This window comes from Nothoprocta perdicaria, unplaced genomic scaffold (assembly GCF_003342845.1).
Source record: "Nothoprocta perdicaria isolate Ctin4 unplaced genomic scaffold, notPer1 scaffold_98, whole genome shotgun sequence".
In the NCBI taxonomy this organism is placed as follows: domain Eukaryota; kingdom Metazoa; phylum Chordata; class Aves; order Tinamiformes; family Tinamidae; genus Nothoprocta; species Nothoprocta perdicaria.
Window position 1 is genome coordinate 2,226,642 of NW_020456287.1, and position 24,601 is coordinate 2,251,242.

Genomic DNA, 24,601 nt, shown 5'->3' on the forward strand with positions numbered 1-24,601 from the left:
GGCATATTTTCTCATCTGCGACCCTTTGCCATTTACTTCCATTGCACAGACCAAAATTAGTGACTGATTCTAATTTTCATAAGTTACAACCTGTATAGCTTTTGTATTATTATTAAGAGGAGAAGATGAAGTCACGGATAAGTCTCTAAATGGACTTAAAGACAAGAAATAACTTTCTGAATTGTCATGCAATCTATAGACTCATTACTGAAGACAGGTTCATTTGTATTTTGAGGTAAAAGTTCTCTTGAGCTTGTTATTAATAAGATAATCTATAACCCTTTCACAAGTGATATAATTTTCACATACTAGATAACAATTTTAAGCATATTAAGCAATGTTAACATATTAAACGACAAAAAAAAATAGCCTTCTAAATATATACACTACACTAATGCAAAGTCTGAATCATTTAAAGTGCCTTAGAAAGCATAACTGGAGCTCTTCTAACTTTCCTGATTTCTTTATCTAGTGGAGTTGGAGTTTCTACATGGAGTAAGTCCAAACATAAATTCTTTCATAAATTGGAATATTACATCTGACCCAAGAACGCAAGAGACACTTAAACTTTCAAATCTTATTTACATTAAGCCAACAAATTTTGCCCATTAAAAAGGGAGATACTGCTTTAGAGTGGTATTACTACCAAAGCTGGTTTCTGAGTGCACTGAGTATGACTTGTGTAATGAGTTTTTCAAGAGATGAAAATGTTCTGTTGCTGCTTCTCTCTACTCCTTGCTCTTTCATAAACATTCACTAAACTGCAGCTTTGGCTGCCACTAAGTATATACTTTATATGGGATATATTATCATTAATAAAAACATCTATCTTAAATTTAACTGATTCAATATGAATGACTGCTCATCTCTCCCTTAACATACATAAATACGCAACAACAACTGCAATAAGTGTGTAATAAGTGTGTAATACTCATAGAAAAACTCAAGAGAAAATGAAAAAAAGATTCTCCCAAGAACTTTCCAAAATCCTTCTTAAACCACTCCCCACCAAACTCTTTACGCTAACCTTTTATTTCCTGACATCTTGGGGATTAAAAGGCTTCCCTGAAAGCAGACTACGTTTTCTTCAATACGCAAAATTATCATGAGGCACGACAGAACAAGTGTCCTATTTATTACACAATTTACTCTTTACTAGAAGGAAAGGTCACCCGAATTACAGCTCTCTCTCTAGTTTCCAGAGGGAGCATGTTCAGCTTTATATCGAAGGAGGGAAGCAACAAACCCCTCACTCGTGGCTCCCTACCCGGAGCCAGGCACAGCTACATACCCTGGCTTTCCTACACAGTCCCCAGAACAACTTAGGGCTGCTACGTTTGCACCACTGCAGACGTGAACCACTAAAATCTTATGAGCTGAAAACGTTTGTTCTAAAGAAATTGAACTTTTTCTGTACTAAAAAGAAATTAAAAACCCACAAAAGAAAACAAACAAAACCCAGGCAAACAAAAAGATGATATATACGGGAAGGAGGAATGGCTGCTGTGCAAATCGCCTTCCAAACCTACACTGTTACTGGACACAACCTTAAGAGTTCCACCTGCAAGTTTCAATGGATACAAAGATTCTTGCAGAGGAACTGCTCTAAAACAAAATCCATCACAGTAAAGGAAAATTATAAAAATATGTCTTAAAACATGACATTCCAGATTATGTACATTCAAGTAGTTCAAGTATTTCCTTTTCTTACAGGAAGCAACAGAACTGGCAACACAGATAACGTATCAAAAACCCCACAAAAAGCACACAAATTCTGTCTCAGTCGGATTTCATCAGTCGGATTTCAAAAACAGCATCAACTATTCTGAAATGATCTATAGGCTGTAAAACCAATGTATCTCAAGACATTCAAAAGTACATCAGTTGTAGTGAAATTATACAGGATCAGTGTTTATTGATGGTAGGCTGAGAACAAGAGAATGAATGAACAGGGAAAGGAGCAAATAAAAATAATGATGAGGTTATAAGAGAATTGAAAGGATTATGTACAGCAAGGCAAAAGCTTCTTTCTCCTTTACTCCCTTTTTCAAAGAGACTGCATATTGTGAAGGCCCATGTCTGTTACAGAAACATATTAAAATAAGTTTTAATTTATACTCTATTTTCTGGCCTACAGAAATATTCAAGACACAGGAAAGACTAGACTTCTCTCGAGCAGATTAAGCAGAATTGCATTCCTACATATTCTAATTGTATAGTTATAATTCAAAACTCAATACAGAAAAATACAATACAAGCAAACACAGTATGACGAATTCTGGTAATTCTGGGGGAAGCAAGACTATGAAAGTAATGTCTGGACTTGATGAGGAGTTCTGTGCAGGATGGTTTCTGGATCCTTATATTCATTTGAGGGGTTCATCACAGCTGCATATAACTCACTGTAAGCTCTGCAGACCAGTTCCGTTGACTGTTTTATTATCTGCTCTCTAAAAGAAACAAAACAAAAATGTAATTGCAAATTTTAAAAAGTTTAACTATACTACCTGCAAAAAATTAAATATAAAATATAAATGCAAAAAAAAAAAAGGAAAAATGTCACTGTCACTGACAGTGACACTGTAAGTAACTGTCAGTTATTAAAAAGTCCTTCTAATTCAACAATGAAAATATCTTAAAAGTTTTACAATAAAAGAAGGCTTTTCCCTCTCTTTGCATTGTACTCGCAAGCTCATATATATGATTTTGATAAAAAAGAATTTGATAAGAAAGAATTTCTGCCATCATGAAAAAATGGCAAGGGATAGAAAAAGAACAATATTTAATCTGCATATAGTATTTTTTCACCTGTACTCTCCTGCATTGTTCAACAGATGATAATCTTACTGGTCTGTCTCTGCCTCCTGAGGCTGTTGGTTATCCCCTGTAAATTTATGGCTTTTCATCCACCAGCAAACGTATTCTATTCATATTATCTGGACACCACCTGATTCCGTAGTCTGTCACGGATCAGGAAAAGCTGAACGTGATAATGGTCAGAGACTTGAAAGTTACTGTGGTCTTTGACAAGCAATACTATGACGCCTGTATCCTGTTCCTCTTGAGGATCAAAATGAACAAAGATGTTCAGGGATCTGATGCTAACATTTAGAGAAAATGTTTTTTTCGAAGACAAACGAATGTTTTTGTTTTACTTTGTTGAATGAGTTTGTTTTTATCACCATGGTAACATGCTTACAGTTGCACATGCATTTTTATCTATCATAAGCAGTAGTTACAACCATTACACAGCCAACCTTGTGCAAATGGACCATGAGGAGAAATGGAGGTACCACAAACTCCAACTCAGCTGTAACAGCAGCAAAGAAACAAAATCACCAAAACTGCATCTGCTAAAACCAGTGCTCAATTTGCCAGCTGCTGAGCACAGTGAGTGGGAATTGACACATAATGTAATCTCAAATACCAACTGTGCAGAATTTTATCTTTTCGGAAATATTAAGAAATGGAAAATATGATAAAGAAGAGACAAAAGTTATATTTTAATCCAATGCCAAGTACCCAGCCCTCAGATAAACACAATCAAATGCCTGCATTTCTACATTACTTAGAATTCTTGCAATTAGCAAATCTAGAAACACTGTTTTAAGGGAAATACACTGAAGGTTTCCAGGTAAACAACTGCCTGTGAACGCACTCCCGAATCGCTAAGCTGCATAACATGAAAATGTTTTAGGAAAACGCTGCACAACGGAAGTTGTATAAAGCTACCAACTCCATTACATAGAATACCACTAAACTAAAAGAAAAAGTTTATTAAAATGTTCCAGGGAGCTGAATAGCGTCAAACTCATCTCTCCATCAAATAATATCAGTGTCATTAATCATCACATTAGGATTTCAGTTGCCATAACAACATGATACAATTTATCACTAACACAAAATGCAGCACTTTCTAAAAATACTATTTCCAGCATTCAGTTTCTGTGATCCAATGCAAATGAAAAGAGCTTTATGAGACCAACAACCATATATATAAATAGCTTAAAACCTTTTAAATGAGCAAAGGAATTCGAAAGACAACAGCACGCACTAACAAATATTAACTTCAATGGGATTTCTTGTGTTTAACACTATCCATTTGATGCCTAAGGGACTAACAGAGTTTTTATTTTTAATTCTGTGAAGAAGCTGATCTACAGCATTGAGTCACAGGAGACTAACAAATCACTGTGTGTCAGCGGAGCTGTAGTGGCTACGGGAATTGTCCTCATATAGGTTCCCCACTCACCTATTGTTGCAAGATAACACGAATTCAGTTTAAACTGCAATGAGAGAGGTTTCAAAACCTCATAAATGGGGTAAGACTATGAATGCATACATAACCAGTTTATCTTACCTCATCTGACAGAAAGAAATTATTAAGTCTAAGTAATTTCACTGTGTGCCTGACTTTTCATGGTAGCATAAAGTCTACCTCTAAAAAATTGCTTCTGTGTGAACAGTGAAAAATTGAGGCTTTCAAAATACATTTAGTGTTACGATGATTTTTAAATAGACCTACATTAAGGAAAAGAGTTAAAATTCAGACTTAAGAGCTTGACATGTAGAAGTAGAATTGGAAATACTTCATTTACATTATTCTTTAAGCTCATCTGGTTGATAGGTACTGGCATAGAAGAAAAACTTCCATACAAGAGAGCTTGTTCTGCTGGCCGAGCTGTGGGAACAGGAACCTCAGAAGAGAGATTCAACGAACAGCTGAGAAGAAACATCTTGTAAGGCCACAGTCACTTCTTCAATGACAGACTCCAGGCTAAGGCAAGTTGAACCATGCTCGCATCATGGATCTTCAGTAATATATTAAAAGTGACTCTGGTTTGCAGATAAACTTAATGCTAGCATTTATATTTCTCTGCTAAGAATAGTAACAGGTTTCTGGGCTCGTATGTTTTTCAATATAGGTGACTTTGAAACTTCAACTAGGAAAGATCTGGAGTTTTAAAAGCAAGTAGGCTACAAATTCTAACTGATCAGTTAAACAACTTAATGAAAAAGAAAAAACAACCAACCAACCAACCAAAAAAAACCCCTTAATATCTTAAAAATGCTAAAATAGGATCAAATAATGACCATTTTGATCATTATACATTTGGTCCTGAGAACTTCAGTTAGAATATGTAGTTTAGAATTACATATGCCCAACTCAGACACTCAGAAGCCTAGGCCACCAAATAACCACTTATGTTATTACTACACATCTGAAAAACTCTTCAGAAAGTAACAATCTTCTTTCTTCAGATAGCAGAATGTTTAACGACTTCATTTTCAGACTATCATTATATGCAGACCACGCAACTATTATACAAGTTGCACTCAGCACTTCTGAAGAGCCAGCTTACCTGGTTGATCTAACATGGTGCCAGAATTGTGACTTTGTGACAGAACTGAAAACAAGAAATTGGTGTTTGGACTTCCAATTCCCTACACAGATGATGTCTGTCCTATTACTCAGGCCATTCCCATGTATTTCTGAAACTTTTACTCAAGTAGATCAAAGCAACATATTTGTGCCAAGTGCAAACATCTGACTGAACACTGACATACAGAGAATCTAGAAAACAGTATACAAGTCACAGACAGATAAGAGATGCATGCATTGTGCAACCTGTTCTAGTGTTCAATCACTCTCAGCGAAAAAATGCTTTCTTATGACACTGCATGATAGAGAGTAATAATGAGACTCCAAACACTCTAGAATTATGTGAAAATATGATGTACTAGTCACAATTTTTCACATTATGTAACTTGTATTTCTCACAGAAGCATGAAAAATAATGTCAAGAAAACTTTCTGATCAGTGCAGCATATAATTTTCTGAATTTAAATACTACAAAATGAGTTCATACAATTCATATTTAAAATGCATAGCATCTTCCCTAGCCTTAGGGTTCAGTTGGCCTGTATTTGTTGTGTTTCAGAATATACTCACAAAACAAGAGAAGTTATACATAAGCAAATCCACTTTTTTAATGATTTCTGCTTTGAAAAGTATTATTTGAAAAGCAAAAAGTAATTTCAGCACAATACTTGATGAGACAAGAATGTCAATATTCTGCTGTAGAAGACAACAAAGTTGAAAAATTCTAGACTTGATTTAGCAGAGGAGACAAAAGAAAACTCGAGTGCAGAATTACTTATTTCATCTCTCTTTGGAAGGCTTATAAAATAGTTCTAAAGCAATTTACAACTAAGTTGANAAAAAAACCCAACACAGTAGAACATGTTCAAAAGAGATGAATGCAATTTATTTTGATAGTGTCCATTAAATGAGGAGTAACGACTTCGGAAAGTTACAGAATTACATATTCCTAACAGCTTGTTCAAAAAGCAGACAGGCAAAACAAATTGAATTGTGACCTGAAGGACAATGCAAATGTGATTACAGCTGATAACGTGAATTCTCTATCGTGATCCACTAAAAACTAATCAAATTCATCTTTCTGATTATATACAAGCATAACAGAAATTCAAAGTTAAGATACTTACTTCACAGTGGCACTCAGGAGGAAATTCAGCTGGGACATTAATAGACTATCTGGAGCAGACAGATAGCGATCAAACTGAGCCTACGGGCCATAAAAGAAGTACGAGAGTATGAGAACAGCATATTAAATCTTGCTCGTATATGGAGACAGATAAAAGAATACAGATCTCTGAAAAGTGATTATATTAAAATCGCACCTTCTTATTTGAAAGAATTTGCTGTTTTTATACATTTAGGATAGAACTCAACATAATAAAAAATATTAAAGGCAGAACTTAATAGCCAAACAAGCCAAACCTTGGCCTTCAGACAGCAACTCAGCCTCCTCAAACTAGTATTACTCCTTCTGAGAATCCAGGGGCACCGCTTAATAACCCTGTGAGAACTTAAATTGGGAGAAACAAGATCATGGGGCCTCTTCCTCCCCCTGTATAACGCAGTATAAAATACAAGTGCTTTGACTGTAGTAGTTTTGGAAAAGAAAAAGAATGTAGGAATGTCCTTATTGTTTTCTGCTATCTATTAGGTGATAACAGAGAAGATGGAGCTCAATGCTTCCCCGAAGTGCATCATGAAAACGAGGAACAACTGACAGAATTTACACTAAGGTAAATTCTGATTCAATATTAAAGGAAATTCTCACCAACAGCATAGTGAAACATTGAGTATATTATCCAGAAAATCTCTAGAAACACTCAACTAGACAAGGCAACTAACAACAAGTCAATGAGAGAAGTAAACTAACTTCCCAGAGAGACTACTTGGGGCTTTCCATCCCAATTTATTCAATGGTTCAATGACGCCAGGGATCACTGGAGTGAATTCCCAGTTTGGTGCTGGAATTGGGACTCCATCCAGCTGGGTTCCTGTATTCCTTATTACCCAACTCAGTTTCAATAAGACACAAGATGGCCAATGTGATCATGCAACATAAGCTCTACTCTGATTCCCAGGCCGCATCTTTTCAAGCTGATAAAACTTAAAATCCAAGTCCAACCACCATTCAGATCGAAGTAGGCAATGAAGTCACTAACAGTTCTTATGACTTAGGTTTTTAGGGTTGTCTATCCACATTGGGAATGAAATGGAGTTTTAGCTGAGAGAAGAATTGAAGACTTTACTAGAACACCATTTCTGAGCACATATGAGCAATTTAAAAATCAGTGACCAAGAAATCTGTATAAAATGGGAGGCCTGGACAGTCTAGACTGAATTTACATGGGTTTAATTGTGGCATATTGGGTTCCATCTTGGTGAAAGTGTGTTCACACAAGTATACATTAAACAAATTATGAGGAAAATGAAAACAGAATTAATCAAAAAACTAAAAGAAAAAAGAAACTAAAAAGAAACAGCTTTCTTCTTCTCCTTCTCCCCCCATCTCCCCTTCCCTTCCCCTGCCGGAAAGGAAATTACAGTTAAGCTTTCAGAATACAGCTAAACTTGGTTAACAGGAAGTGTGGAAGTTCATATACTGTTGGCTACTGAACTCTTGAGATTACTATCTCAATGGAAATTAGTCTGTATACTAGAAAAGAAACATTAGCTGCTAATTTGTTTTAAAAAATATTGTAGCTTTTAAAGAAAAAAAAGAAAAAAACTTGTTGCATATATTCAGCACCTATCTTCCAATTTTAATTGAGCTATTTGCATAAAGTGAATGCCTTAGGACTAAAATTATAAATGATAGCAGACCTATATTTCAAAGCATACAGGCAAAAAGAAATTTTCGTGATTAAAACTAATTAGAGCTAAGTATCTGCTTTTAGCAGTTAAGGGTGACTCACGGGACAACACTCGTGTAAGTAAAGTTCTGTTTCTCAAGTCTTAGAAACTAATACTCTATTACTATCATCTCATAAATAATTTATACATCTATATATATATATGTTCAGTACTCGAAGCAGCCCAACTACTATAAATGAAGAAAGTATTTCCAGATATTTAATTCAGCTGTTACTGAAGAGGAAGATCAGTTAGTTGGTTGTGCCATTAGAGTTAAACCATTTAGATGAGTATCCACTGTGTCACACAATTAGCACTGTTCTTTTCCATGTCACAGCAGTAACACAACAATATGAAACTGTAATGACAAAATATGAAATTGTAAAATGCTTACCATTGCAGCCTTCAAGGATACTGAGTCTAGACTTGGTAAATTTGAAAGTGGACCCTAAGAATCATCAAAGGAAAAAAAAAAACCTAAACATCTTAAAACATGGAAGAAGATAAGAAATAATTCTACAGTATCATTACTCTGGAAACCTCTAGAATTTTATATGTTTAGAAACTGAATCACTGCACCAATACTGCAATGCTGTAACTGTTCATTTGTATTCCACCACTTCCCTAAATTAAAAATAGCCAGTACAGAGTTCTTCATGTATCATTTCCTATCCTTTTCTTTCTTCTTTACTATTAACTGACAAGATCAAGAAAAAAAAAAAAAAAGCCTTCCACAAAGTCTGGGACACTAACTGAACTGCAAAGTTGTTCACATGTCTTTAATACTGTGCAATTACAGAGAGCAACTTCTTTCTAGGTCATCTACTCCTGAATCCTGAAAAAACAGTCTACTTGCAAAAAAAAAAAAAAAAAAGAATTGCCTACATGGCCTTATGGAGCACACATGGTCTCTGTCTAACCCCAGAGTAAATCCTGGAACAGCCTCATCCTAGCAGCCAGGCAGCTTGACAGATCTGAATGAAAATACTACTACCCTCATTCTATTAAACAATCTGCAATCAGCCCTGATTTACATCAGAATTTGAAATTGTTTTTAGAATAGGAGATAGATGCATGACTAGAAAACCAAGTGCAATTTGTAATCAAATAACTAATCCATTTAAATAGTTCTCTTTAATAATCTCTGTCGAGTTTGAGCAATTTATGTAAAAATGTTGGGTGAAGAAAAAAAAACACAAAGCTTTCCAACAGATTTTTTTTTTTTTTTTCGGAAACATTTTTTCACTTTAGTCAGATTAATTTTATGGTCATGAAAGGACACAGTCATAGGTGAAGGTTGACAAAAAAGGTGCAGAAGCACTGAATTCTACTTTTAAACTTATTCTAAAAAAATCTTCTAATCACTTTCATAATCTCCTTTTCTAAAATAGTCATTGCAATGAATAAATTCATAGAAAAAAAGATATATAATTTCTTATTAACATTAATCTGCCAATTTTCTACAGAAAAGAAAAGAAGAAGCAGTAATTGTCTCATGCATCCATGGAATCTGCTTGGTGCATAGTGTTAAGATATGTTATCAAAAAGACCTGAAGATGTCTGGTATGTTCCAGGCGTCATCAATATGTTACACATATTCACTGCTTGGGTTTTAAAGTCAACTTTATTCAGAAACATTTTAAGATATATTAACCAGCTATACAGTGATGTGGAGCAGGTGGAGAGTGCCTGTGATAGACAGCACCTGCTGATTGTGCTCAGATCAGTTGCACAGAAAGACTGAAATATTCCTAACCTGCTTGGCTTGTTCTATGTATAATGTAGGGCAACATTAATTGCAAGGTGCCTTTGGATGGTAGTCCATATGAAAATAAAATAAAATAAAATAAAATAAAATAAAATAAAATAAAATAAAATAAAATAAAATAAAATAAAATAAAATAAAATAAAATAAAAATCATCGAGTATTACTGAGTTTTTGCTTTCACAGAAACGTATTTTTCAAAAACCTACTGCCAAAATTTGTATAGTTGGCATGCATGCAGTAGCTCTGGAACATATATATTGTATCAGCTTACCTGTTGTGGTTTATGTTGCTGCACTGTGTTGTATATGTAGCTTAGACCAGCTCTCGTTAACACGTAGGAAGCTTGTTCATTTATGAGTGTATCTAAATGAGCTTCAATCTGAAATTTTGAGCATAAGACATTTATAAAACTTGCACGTAAATTTTAAATAGAAAAATTTACAGAGTTAAAGATTAGGTGTAGCTATCATCTTAGAAAGCAAAAACCATGAAAAGGAAAATGATTGCCCAAGGATATACCATAAATACATACAGCACAATTATTTCTGTCATTTATTAATGTATTTCAAATTATGAGAAACAACAACAAAGTTAACACTTACGATACCTAACAAGAGAATAAATTTTGCACTTTTAAAATCAACAGCACTAAAAATTAAAAATAACAAAGTTCTAATCTTACAAATTGACTTATCATTTTTTTCTAGTACTTTGTTCACTGGTACATTGCTATTTTGTTCATTTATTCACTGAAAATATGTGATAAAAGTATCAACCAAATCTTATTGGAAGCAGTATGGCAGTTTTGCCATGAACAATCTTTCTTGAGGAAAACAAAATCCAAACGAAACCATGAGCTTTAAATTCAATGACAGGCACGATTAAAAAAAAAAAAAAAAACCACTTCAATTGAAAGAATCTGCCCAAAATGGAAAATGAAATTACAGCTATGAATTTTGCTTCTCTTCCTATAAAAATATCTTTTATAACAGAAAGTATCTCTAATCCTATTCATAAATATATTTTAAATTCTTAGCATAACCTCTACTTTGCAGAGAAATCAGTAAACCAAGTCACAGCTGCAGCAATCTCCTTCAAGTATTCTCAAAAAGAATATTATTACTCCATATACTTCATATACTTTTTATAACTATCTCACATTTGTTTAATTTCTCCGTCTCAATCAAGAGAAACAATTTGTAATTTATCAAATGGTAGCAAGAGTTACACACCTGATATTTTACAGTTCACATTCCACTTCCTGAAACTCTTTAGAAAAAACGTATCTTTTTCTTTTTTAATTTAAAACGTCAGGTTTTCTTTCTATGAAGAATGTCATTCTTATTAAACACGCTATTCTAACTTCACCTTAATAACCTACTTATGTACCATCTTAAGATTTTTTTCACTTTACTCCTGTATTTACATAATGGCTGACAAAAGCAAATGGTGTTAAAACATACAATCTTCAGTTGTACTGCTTCCTTTCAGAATAAATAAATTGCAGCATTTACTACAAGGATAAAAAAAAAAAAAAAGCTACCATACTGGAAATTTGAGACCCCGTAAAGACAATTGGTGGGGGGGATCTTTTTTGTGTCAGAGCTAAAGGGTGCAAGAAATTCTAATTAGGAGTAGCTGGTATCACCTTCCAATAAGAAGATGTGACCTTCTTTCAAGTTCTCCAACTTCAAAAGTTCTCCTGAGCTGCGTTACAGAAATGTTCTATGTAACAAACCTACAAATGGGCAGTGCCTAAGTATTCCTAAGTCAATGGTTTATAAACTGCATTTCAATTTCAAAACAGCAGCAAATCTGAACTATTATCCTGGTATGTTAAGTGAAGCCAATAAACAAATGAAGTAAAGGAAGAAGTGAGAGATGAAGCAGTAAGTTGATTTATGCTATATTCTTATATTAATATCCTCTTATAATGGAATAGTCAGTCGTTTGACTTAATTTTCAACTTTAATTTTCTTCATCTCATATAGTTTGCGGAGGAATATTACAATGATTTGGATAACAGAAATTTTCTCTGATTTGCATTTATCTGCAACTAAAAACAACAACAAAAACAATCTTCTTATCAGTTGTCTTTAACTGTTTAAAGACACAGAGCATAAAACATGCTGTGCCCCAACAGCTCTGATAACAGAGATGGCAGCCAATACCAGATAAGGACATCTCTTATCCTAATAGCTTCTTGAATCTGAGGCCAAGTGAACATTTCAAGTATGCTCACTTCACAGCTAATATCTGAAAAATCAGGAAAAAAAATCATTTTCTATTTGGACTGTTAATGCTTACCTGAAACTGTAACATTTCTAGACGTTTGTCAGTGAACTCGAAGAGAGCCAAAGTCGTCTTCATCATATAGAGTGAATTTACCATGAAGGTTGCCATATCTGCTGTGCCTAAACTACTGGCAGACATAGTACACATCTGTAGTAATGGATCTAGCACACAGGACAGAACCTAAAATGGAAAAACACACAGAAAAGGGGAAAGGAAATGCGACTTAGGAAAAGTGCCATACTAGGCTTCTAAGCTCATTCACTCTCTATCATGTATTTATTCCCCAAAGCAGAATAAAGAAAAATGAGAATTTCCAACTGAGAAAGCAGTTTTCTACTGGACTTCTCAGCAGGTGATTGGCTACCATAGTAATGGCTGAAGTGTAAAAACCTGAAAGGAGCAGATTCCAACCCAGCAGAAGGAAGAGTAACCCACATTAGGTTAACTGGCAATTGTGCAATCTTAAGGGAATATTTGCTTAATGTAGTAGTAATTGGATAATAGAATTTAGATACTGTGCTAGACTTGCACTCCATACTGTACTGCAATTATCTGCTTTGGTAGTCACCCTCTTATTCCTGTTAAAAATGGAGGATTGGGAAAAGAGTCCAAAATGGCATCAGATAAAAAAGCTTTATGTTTCACTCATCTTTTCTGTATCAAGACTAACAAAATAAATCAATAAATAACAAGGAAAGAAAAGAGCTGCCAGACATCCTTATACCTGCACAAAGTCAGCTTGACGGGCATCCAAAGGAACCACAGATGAGTCGTGAGACGCCAGAATCTCCCGCAGCAGGTTCAGTGTTTGATTCAGCGCAGCGCTGGGGCCAAGGTCTGGAGGGGGCAGTTCAACCTAAAGGAACAAGAAGAGATGGGTTTTTTTTCTTTATTCAATTTACAGCAACAACATGCACTCTAGTAACACACATACTGGCAGCTAATAGTGAAGTCACACATTTTAGGGAAGGGCTTCAGCTTCTGACACTGGAGGTCCAGTATTTTTCTGGTGATGACTGCCTGCAACTTTAAGCAAAATCATCCCATTCATCCCATCAGTTTGACAGGCAAGTCAAACTGAATTCCTCTTTCCACTTGGACTGATTTTACAATCTAGAGAGCCTGACATACTTGTTAATTAGCTGCCAAACAACTCCTATGTTGCCTGGCACCACCGAGTCCACCTTGAGCAGGACCTCCCTTACACACCCCAGTGTTTAACTGCTACTGCAGTCTAACACACACGTGACAGTCTCCACTGGTAGCAAGGCTGTATCTTCAGTCACTGGTGCACAAGGTATCTGGGTACAAACTAACCAGCCTAAGTACACCCATACAGGCTGTGATGATTATGCATGAACTGGAATGAAGGCCTATCTCAAAAATGAAAAATAAGAATCAGACACTAAAAAAAAAGTTTGCAAAGTTCACAGGAAAAAATAACATGACTTTCTGAGTCAGGCTGCAAAGTACCTGAATTGGACTAAATGCCTGTTCTATTTTTAACAGAGAATTACATATTTTAGACTTTCTTTGTAACAGACAAATAGCCACTGTATCATTTGCAAAATCTTTATATAATATGTAACCTGGCATATTTTTTCCCAAAAAACACTTTAGTTCAAATGTAGCTGATGCTTCTCCTTCTCAACGTAGTCCCAAACTGTCTTCCAGTTGTCAACAGTCCCCTACCAGAATCAAGCCGTGTGGTCTCAGTTCCTTCCTTCCCCTCCTTCCTCTGTCTCCTGCTTGTGCCAAGTCTGTTATAGATCTGGCTGCATCATGCAGGAGCAAGGAGACCCTGGGGAATACAGGGAATGCGGGCACCTCAAGGCAAAAATCTCTCTCCAGAAGAGATAAGGAAGAGCTGAGATTGCCATGCCTTGGGACTACCTTCTGACTCCAGATCAATCAGGAAAGAAGGCGGCCTTAGATGGACCCCCATATCACAGGGAGTATGTTCCATACCTTCCAGAATAACAATTGCTCATTAATAGCATAATAAATGAAATAAGTTTCCCATGGAAGGTGAGGGAAGGAGAGGAACAGATTAAAGAGGCAGAGACTAATGGCCAAAGAAGATGCAGGATGACAGACATCACCTCAGGGCAGCCTTCCAGAGGCACCATTAAATGCATCTGTACCTGAAGAACTTGCTGCTAGAGAAAGAAGATACTGAACCCTCCCTTGAGCCTGATCTAGCTTTCACACTTTGCACATTTAGAAAACTCCCAAGATGCTGCAAATGTTCAGATATTGTTGCCAGATGAAAAAAAAAAAAAGAAATTTAATGCATTCTTCTGGATACAAAGTTTTTTACCATGCTCACTTCTAAGAGATATCACACTGAATTCAGGGAACTAATGGAAAATTAAAGCAGTAAGTACAGAGAACAGTTGTTGTTCAGCCTAATTAGTTTTTGAAGTTTAAAAAGAATATTCTTCTTGTAATGAAGAAAGAGTAATTCAGAAAAGACACTTACCTAGTGCTGATTAGTACCAAAGTTTACTGAAATTTACAGCAGAGAGTGACTTCCTGTTTACTCTTGTTTTTTATTAGGGGTATTGATTGTGCCCTGAACACACTGTTCTCAGACCTGAACTGGACCGTGTTCAGGGATATTTTGGCATTAATTTGAGACTAGAGGCTGATGGGGTTTTCGCTTCCAACACACACACAGATCACAGCAAAGGTAATTTCAGACTTCTTTGCACAGAACTTTTGCCTCTCAAATAAATGACAGAAGCATCTAAATTAGCTTCATTTCTTATTTACTCTGTTCTCTTAAAATTCACCGTTGTCTAGATGGGAACAACATTGTGGAAAAAGAAAACACTGCAAGGAAAAAAAAGGTTAAGATCACTGGATTTCACTTGAGGCTAGCTAAAAATTCCTGACTACGTCAGTAAAGGAAAAGCAGCAGTAAAATTACTATGAGTAGCCAAAGCGAAGTTAAAACAAACTTAATATTCCCTTTTGGGCATCCATATAGGAAGAAAAGTTATTTTAGGAAGAAAAAAAAGACCAAAAATTGAAAAAACAAATGTATCTCAATTTATAGAGATATCCACGAACATCAATTCATGAGAACTAAATTGTTATTTCAAATAAAAACAAAAAATCCCCTGAATATGTTATATTCACTAAAATATTATAACTGATGCTATTTCCAAATAGCATGTTATAAAAGTTCCCTATTTCCAAATGGCATCAGTTCAGAAGATTTGACATGCATGCTGATTTCTATTTTTGAAGTAACTACTTCAGAAGCAAGCCAGATAGAAGCTCTTTTCTGACTAAAAGATTCTCAGAAAAGTTCTCTTAGCGATTCAATCCTGTTGAGATAATACTCAGTGCCTAGTCATAGACACTGTTAAGTTATAACCTATGTTTTTCAGTTGTGGCAAACCAAGGTCAACCAGATGTTCCCCAAAGCTCCCAAATCTTTGTTTTTAAAATCAAATATGGAAAACAGAAACAAATTCTCCTAAAATAAAAATATTTTAGAAGAATTTATTACATCATCATTTAAGCTCTTAAGCTCTAAATTGCAAAGTTTTGCATATCAGTGTACAGTTAATGCAGGTTTATGTGCCTATGAGAGAAAGTAGCTCAAACAACATTTTGGAGAAGTTAACACACAGCAAAAGCGTGGACAAAAAAAGAGGCAGTATCAAGAATCAGATAATCAAGAATCAGGCAGAATCAAGAAGAGAGTATATGTTAATTAACAGCCTCTCTCTTGCATTTATGAGGTGGGCTACATAGAAAAAAGAAATCATACACAACTCTAGTTTCTATCAAATACAGTAAGTTCTAGTAAGGACCGAAATGGAGCAAAACAACTTTATAAGATTATGAAGTTTTAAAGTTATATAAAACAAGAGACTAATTTTAAAACATTCCTTTTAAAAGTACAGGGCAGAGTGATAAAAAAGAGGCTGACAGCTTTCTGAAGGCCCTAATCAACTTTTAATGCTGTTTTTAAATAAGTTCATTGACAAGGAGGTGGAAAAAAAGCACTAAAGAGGTGAGATCTTGGGAAAAGCTATCTGGATAATTCATCCTGGCGGTTACAGCTGGTATGTGCCTATCACAAAGTTCACTCTACAGATTGAGACCACTTCTGCTACAGTAAGACAACAGCAGTATAAGAAGGGAAGCTTGAGAGAAGCTGCCTAAGCTCCTTGAGCCCCATTAGGATCCCACAGAGATCAGCAGGGGTTCACAAGTAGAATGCCTAATGAAACACTTTTCAGCTATTTTTACATTGGACCTGGAAAACAGAAGGAAACGGAAAAAAATCTTCTCAGTTTTGAGAGGATCCATGTGGATAAAGCAAAGCATAACATTAACCTGTATGACTACACTGGTTCAGTAGCTGGTTCCCACAAAACCTAAGAAGTTGTATTTTGACATCAGCCAAATTATCGGGGCGTTTAGCAGGTTTACAGTTCTTCCCATTTAATTCTTCAATCTTCCCACTTTAAAACTATACACACAATGTGATCGCCAAATTCAGTTTATATGCATCTATTCTAAAAGCACAGTATTAAGGAACAACAATCCCCCAAACCCGATTTATGGCACTCTATGAATGACCTTCTAACAGCTCATAGAGCCTCATGATACCTTCTATTCCATTTAGAATTAGATACCTTCTATTCCAAACTTCAAAGTTTTATTCTTTCACTTAGCAATCCTTCTAGAGTACTAGTGAAACATGCAGAACATAAGTCTGCCTGAAAAGTCCTACCATTTTAGTGTAGTCCTTGCTCCAGTAAAAGACACTGGCACAGGTTCGTCCAACAGTGGCTAAAATGCCTCCTCAAAAGACTTGTGATTCTGCACAGCCATTTGTTCAAGCTGAGAGAACAGTGAGAGGAGCTCACCCACTCCAACACATTAGGTACTTTCAATTTTGCTTCTGGCTTCAACAGAACACTATCCATTTTTTAGGCATTATTTTCGTTTAGCACTTTATTAATTTATTTATCATCTGTACAACAGTAATCTGTACCAGAACAACCCTATTTACAAGCATACAGTCAATTCTGATGCTATCCTTGGATTACCTTCTCCTGTGCCCTTTCATATGTGTTGTGCCCTCGATACAAACAGTTCAGAGATCCACCTAAGGAACACACAAGAATCTCCAAACCCTAAACATTTGATCTATTAGCACACAGTCAAAGGAAACATATAAGACACTTAAACACTGAATATATATTCTAAAGTGCTTTACCAGCATGGCTGTTCAGGGTCCAAGAAAGCATGAAAGAAATATAAACAAGATTATTCAGAATGGGTACAAATATGGGCCAAACTTTCTGGTTAAGCAAGAAAGGTGTCCTGTATAAGAATGAATCAGCTAAACTAATTATTACCAGGTCTAGAAATCTGGTAACCCAACACACTGGAAGGACTGTTGAACACTGCCTTTGAAGCATAGGAGCCCGTACAGCAACAGAGAGGAGAGACAGCTTGCAGTACGGCTGATGCAAGGCCTGTTCAGCAAGGCAGGAGAAGTGCCTGGACGTGCAGCTTCTACGTCAGGGCCATCAGAGCTGAGCTCTCTGAGCACCTGAGAGTCTCAAAGCAGTGAATGGCATTTTAACCCCTGAAAAGGGGCTTTGCAATGACTCTGCCACTAAGCTTTACCACAGGTTTTGATCACTATGGGAGACATAGAGACTACCTTGAGCGCTGCCTTTCTTTTAGTAAGAATAAATTTATTCTTAGGCAGGATGCTGAATAAACACATGACAAAGATTTCAGATCCTCAGGAAGGAGCTGGAGACACGCGAGTGAAAACAGAGGAGGGATTCTCAGGCTGAACAAAGTGAAGTTCTGAGGACTGATGAGCACCATGTTTCAGATGACAGCTGGAATGCTCGAGGTTTCCTGATATAATTAAAAAGTCATTCATAGAAAAGGGCTTCTGAGCAAGCCAATAAGTAATCTAAAGTAATTAAAGATTTCCCTGCATCATTTACTGATGACTTGACTGCCAAAAGAGGAGACTGCAGGCCTAAAGAAATCTAAAAATTCATACAACTCCATGCCTGTGACAATCTTTGCCTAATAAAAGATGTGACATCTCAAAATAGATTTGAACATGAAGCTCCTTCTTATCTCTGAAAGAACAAAAGGAAGTCTCCGTTTCCCATGAGGATTTTTCTCTTGGGAAAAATCCCAGGAAGCTTGAAGGCAATGCTCAACACAGGACAACCAATAATCTACCAAACTGGTAGAGTGGTTCCCAAATGCTAACTGTGGTTATGGGGAAATCAAACTCAAATCTTTATCCTTCTGTTCTTCTAAATCCAAACTAAGTTTTGTTGAGCAGTTAGCATATTTAGTCCTGTCTAAAATATTCCTAGCTTTCTCTGCTCAGGAAGGACACCACAACAGATGTGAATTCACATAGATTAGGAAAAAAAACTAAGAATTGTTTTCCATTCAAAATTTCTTGCTTATAATTACTAGATTATCAGTAACAACTGATGATACTGAGGGGATACAATCAGAGTGTCTAACTCACACAGGCTAAATTCACCTCTTCTAAAGATCTCAACAAAAGGGATGTAGATTATATGAATAACCCCCCCACACACATGTACTGCTAATCTATTTCATATTTAAATTGCTTTATTATATTTTAAGCGAAGTAATACATAGCTCACATTCTTTAAGACAGGTTTAGAAAACCTTTAACAAGCAATACATAAGCAAGGACCTAGAAATAAGGAAAATCATCATATCCAGACTGTCCAAAGTGATCAGTATACTACTAATTTGACAAGGAAGCGTTCTCAAGTATCTGTGTGCACAGCAAGAGATCAACAACAAAGCTTTCATAATTGCATATTACAAGCACGAGGGTTTGTTTTCCAGTGCTTTACACATCTCTGAAAAATCAAAATACTTTCGAAAATAGTTGCACTGCATCGTTGGCAAAAATGGTAGAAAGGTTGAGATGTGAAAAGAATCCTATTTATACACATATGCACTTTAGATCTACAACATGTTTTTTAAAAAAAAGAATAATAAAGGGCAACCTTTAGATTCCACACAATGCAGAAGCATCATGAAATTCCCTGCTAAATTAATGAAGAAATAAGAAAGCAGATAAACTGGTTATTTGTATTTTAATATGCATTACAAAATAAAAATTAAATTTGCATAAAAATAAAGATGTTATATGTTTATTATATCTTTATGTTTCTTAGAATATAATTCAGCCTACTGCATTGTATTTTTTGAAGTAAAATTAATTTTAGGCATGAGAATACATTATCTCTCAATTTAGCAGTTCCCTCACAAAAAGAAAAATGAGATGCTTCAAAGGACTGTCTAAAACTCTGTTGCAAGAATTACCCATCAGCCTAGTAAAATTCCTTCTCACCCACAGAGTTACCTAATGGTTAATTCCTGAAGCATACAGATTAATAGATTTGGATGCCTTCATTACTCACACATCTAATCCTCTTCTCAATCTCTTTAAGCTTTTGACCTCAATTATCTCCTGCAGAAAGATCTTTGCAGGGCATATATATAAAGTAAAATAATACTCTTGTTAGTGTTTCAAATTTAATTTATAAAACGTGCTTATGAGGAATAACAACAGTATGATCTTTGTACGTTACCTAACAGGCTTGGTCCACCACTCATTATTCTGAATACCTTTTAGAAAAGTGTCATTGCAGATGGCTCTGCAATCACCACCTTTATTTAAGGTCAGCGAAACCAAATTAAACTCCATTAAAAAGCAATGGCAGTGCCTACATGGCCAGCTACAACCATGCTCAGGACTGAGGTAGGCAGACAGAATGGTCAAAATGGATTATACGATCTCCCCATAGCGAAGACACAAAGAACACATAATATTAACTGGGGGATCACAATTGTTTCATCATTCCTGCTTCTCCTTATTAATTATAATCTCATCTCCAAGTTGAAAACAGGTGTCACCAAAAACAAAGGTAAAAAGTTTGGAGTTGTATGTGTAGAAAAATTATGCTGGATCCTGTTTGAATAAAGGTGCAGAATAAAGATGAATAAGGGCAGAGAAGGATGAATGCAGTATAAAACATAGAAGAAGATACTAGCAAACTGGAATAAGCACAGAAAAAAAGACATAGAGAGCTTTTGGTACAGAGCTGACTTACAGCTGTAAGTCAAGTAACTTCTTTGTGCAGCACTTTTTCATACCATTTTTTTCGAGTAAAGATTAGCCATGTATCTTTCATAAACTCCATCACTGATTTCTCTTCATAAATAGAGCAAAGTACACAAACACGAAAGGTTAGGTATTAGAGGGAAAATGTTTTTAAGAATTAATATGTAGGCAACATATGCCTACAGGAGCCATAAACTGTACTGGTTTATTTTTGGTAAAAATCATATAGTGCTTTCCCTTTAGATTTTATAAACTCAGCATTAGCAGCAGAATACTGCTTTCAAACGAAAACAGCCCATGAATACAATCTGAAGGCATTAAGTGGGCTTTCTCATTAGGGACTGTAAATGGCAGCAATCAAACGAGTCACATAATGAGGGTCATAAAGCCACTGAAAGAAGTCACTGGAATTTAGAGGAATGGAAGCACAGGAGGAATAACTGTTCCATTGAGAAAGTCTTCAGCCACTCTAGAAAGACAGGAAAATAGGATCAGAGTAAAACCATAGAGAATGAAAAAAACATCTTGGGATCACAGAACAACAGTACTCTTTCCGAGCACCAGACTCAGAAAGACATATTGAGAGAAATAGAGAGTTCAGCACGTACAAAGGACCTCATGTTTTTTCTTGTATGTAAAGTGCAAACGATTTAGAAATTCATTTACAAAAACTTTTTTTTTTTTTTTTTTAACTTTCACACACTGGAAAAAAATAAAACAAACAATCAAACATCATGGTGTAGGCTTCTTGGTGAACTCAAGTTATGCAGTAACTTGGAATAAAGAAAGGCACCTCCTCTTGGTTTAAGGACTTACCATACTCTTCACATCTCAGAGTGGGATGCTGGATGAAAAAAATGATCTCTAAGAAATGGAAAGGGACTTCTAGCCTAACTGTTTGCCGAACAGCAATGTTCATGTGGGAAACCGCATAAAAAACAGAAGAGCAAAAATTCTGTTCTTATACAGTTTACTGCATTCCAAGAAAGGGATTATGTACATGAGCAATTAGCTATAGATCTGCTTCTGCATTAACAGAGACCATCTAGCTCCATCAATTGACTTTGCTATACTGCACTCAGGGATTTTTTGTTTGTTTGGCATAGAGATTATAAAAATCTGTTGCTCTGCTGATCTGTAAACACATAGTGCTTATGAAAGTTTTTTAGCCGTATGCGGTAGCAAAGAATTAGAAAGTTATCACATAAATAAAATTTCTACAAGAATTAAAATATACAAAGGAATCAAATATACAAATCAAATATACCTGTGCAAAGGAATAGGTAGTTCCATAACATCTACAGAAACCACAAAAGGCCAATTTTAGGAAAAATCAAAGTATAAAACAATTCTGCATGTAATAATGTAATAATCCTGCAAGTCAAAGACATATAAAAGTATTTGTTTGAAATATGAAAGCTGTATGATTTTGAAACAAACCTTGTCCATTAGTTTACTTGCATGAAGACTCAGGCTGTTAAAGAATATCTTCTTGCTCAGCAAATGCATTTCTTCAATTGTTGTTAGCAGTGTGGCTGCATTGTTCCCTACAATACCACTGGAATCAAAATTAAGAGTATTTCATTAATACAAAGTCACAGAGTGCAGGGGACAGACTCAGATACTTTATACAGTTTCAAATACAATTTGTTCAAAATTGAACATGTACAACAAATCATCATACACAACCCTTCTCTATATCGTCCCTCTGAGAAATTAATTTGTAATTAATATGACAGAGTGACAGAAAACAAACTTTATCAACTAAGTCACAAAACAATTAGATATTACTTTTAAGAACAGTCTATCTAGAACTTAAAATTTTTGATATAATACATAACTTTCTAATATTTAGTGTTCTTTTGTTTTGTTACTCTGTACCTCTACTTCTGCTAAAGCAAATACAGATTATTTAAAAAAAGGGCTTTATTCTGTCTTACTGTCCTCTAGGGAAATGCACTTCCTCGTGATACTAGGTATTTCCATAAGTACAAGAATTCATGCTTTATTATTCCCAGTATACTTAGCACCAATACTTCATAAACCTTAAACCACATTACAAGGTTACACGCTTATCTTGAATCTATCTTGTCTAAAGGAAAAGTGATTCTAAGCTTCAAATAATGACAGATAAATAAAAACACATTTTCTGTTCCCTGTTCATGTTATATTAAAGAGTAGAGGTCATATGAATTGAGGAATGTCAACTGAAAAATAGTATCTGCTTGATATCATGCACATTTCTCTTGGATTCTACAGCACAAAGCACTAAAGCAATAAAGAAGTGTTTTAAAGTGTATTAGTCTTTATACCTATTTACTAAAAAAATGACATCCTTAACATATTTTTAAATTTGGCATACCTGATTGTATGGTGGTAGAACTTGAGAAGATTAGAAATCTTATAGAGTAAAACTGCTCCTGGTTCAGCAACAATCACCTGCTCAATCCTAACCTGCATAATAATAACAATAATAACTAAAAAAAAAAAAAGATAAATATCCTCCAGGTCATACATTCTAAAAGCCAACCTCTGTGTTTTTTTTATGTGATATGAGGTTAATATGTGAGAAATAAATTTAACCAGAACTAAATTTACCAGTTGACAGTGTGAAGTTAATTTACAACATTCTTCTTGAACCAGACCTTTCTGCAGCCAAATATCCAAACAAAAACAAGCAGGTGTATTAAAAAATAATAATAAAAAAATAAATCACATTTCCCTACAAAATTTTGTTGCAACTTGTTATGGAAAATTTCAAAATAGTGAGATCATTTAATGGATTAATATCAGCACACAGTGGACTCCTCCCCAGCACTGGACAGCAAGAACGGCCGCCAAATCCCTAAACTACAGCAGCTGATGATTAGTATCACGCAACAATTCAGGACATCCCAAGTAGTGGGTATTTTGTCCAAAAGACTAAGCTTCCTCTGGATGAGTCTCTTCTTTTCTCAAAAGAGCTGTTACTTAACTGCTACTAGTTTGTAAGTAGGTATATTTATAATTAAATAGTAGCTACATTGACCTTTTAGCTCAGCCAGGAGATGCTGCCTATGCACACTAAAGCAGCACGGACTTTCTCTATACTTGGACAGTTGATGTCTGGTCTCCGTGGTTTGGACAGTCTCAACCAACTCATAAAAAGCTGTCCCAAGGTCAGTCGTTGGGCACTCATGAAGTCCCTGACTTGTTCCTGCACCTGCCTGTGTGTGCAAGGGCAACACAGAGCACCAGCCACCAGCTCATGTCCCCTGCCACCCGTCTGCTCTCAGTGTGGCACAAGCCACAGCGGTGCCTTCTCACTGGGGCCTGCGGCAGAGTTAAGCTAAGACTATGCTCCCTCAGTCCTCTTCCTCTTTAACTAGCTTGGAAACGCAGAGCAATTTCTGGCTTTTATTTGCAAAGCTCAATGCACGAAGCCAGTTTCAACACTGGTGTGACCTTTGTCCTTCGACACACATACATTTGTATAGAGAGGTATGCACGCAAGTACCTATATATCCAGTGTTGCAAAAGCAGGACTCCTGGCCAGAGATACTAAGCATTGGCTAGATACATAGCAGGAAAGGAAAAGGAAGGCAGGGAAAAAGGGCAAAAACTAAAATATTTACAAAAAAAAAAGAAAAAAAGAGCAATTAAGAAATGGAAACCAGCAAAATGAACAGAAGGTGAGTATCAAGTCAAATTAAAAGTGATGGATTCACAAATATCAGGAGAAGATCCAACAGAAAAGTAACATATCATGGTGTCATATGATTACAATAAAAAATTTTTTTCCTAAACTTAATATACATGTTTTTCTTTTCTTATAAATCAGTTAACTTCTTCAGTTTAGTTAAAAGTTTTACTTGCCTTATTCTAGATGTCATTAAATGCTTAATTACAAACAATCTTCCCATATAAATCCACTGAGTATATTCAAAAGACATCTACATTTTAAACAGGATATACATTTCTGATGTCCATAACTCTTACAGAATATAGAACTAGAAAAGACAGAGAAGGGCTACAAAATGATCAAAGATTTTGAGAACTGTTTCTGTATTAGCAGTGAGTAAACTGACTAGGACTCTAGAAATGAGACAGCTGAGGAGGGATGCAACAGAAATGCGGCAGATCA

General features: G+C 35.5%; 1 protein-coding gene across 1 annotated transcript in view; it reads right to left on the bottom strand.

The window, feature by feature from the left end:
• Window positions 1–204: 204 nt before the first annotated feature.
• The window catches only part of COG6 (component of oligomeric golgi complex 6), a 54,566-nt gene continuing 30,169 nt past the window's right edge, over window positions 205–24,601 (bottom strand). Inside the window, exons 11-18 of the mRNA XM_026053335.1 lie at window positions 22,841–22,932; window positions 21,919–22,036; window positions 13,021–13,152; window positions 12,309–12,476; window positions 10,273–10,380; window positions 8,628–8,681; window positions 6,511–6,590; window positions 205–2,450 (exon numbers count right to left, since the gene is read on the bottom strand). Coding sequence (XP_025909120.1) covers window positions 2,303–2,450; window positions 6,511–6,590; window positions 8,628–8,681; window positions 10,273–10,380; window positions 12,309–12,476; window positions 13,021–13,152; window positions 21,919–22,036; window positions 22,841–22,932 — 900 coding nt within the window. The 3' untranslated portion in view covers window positions 205–2,302. The remainder of the gene's footprint in view (window positions 2,451–6,510; window positions 6,591–8,627; window positions 8,682–10,272; window positions 10,381–12,308; window positions 12,477–13,020; window positions 13,153–21,918; window positions 22,037–22,840; window positions 22,933–24,601) is intronic.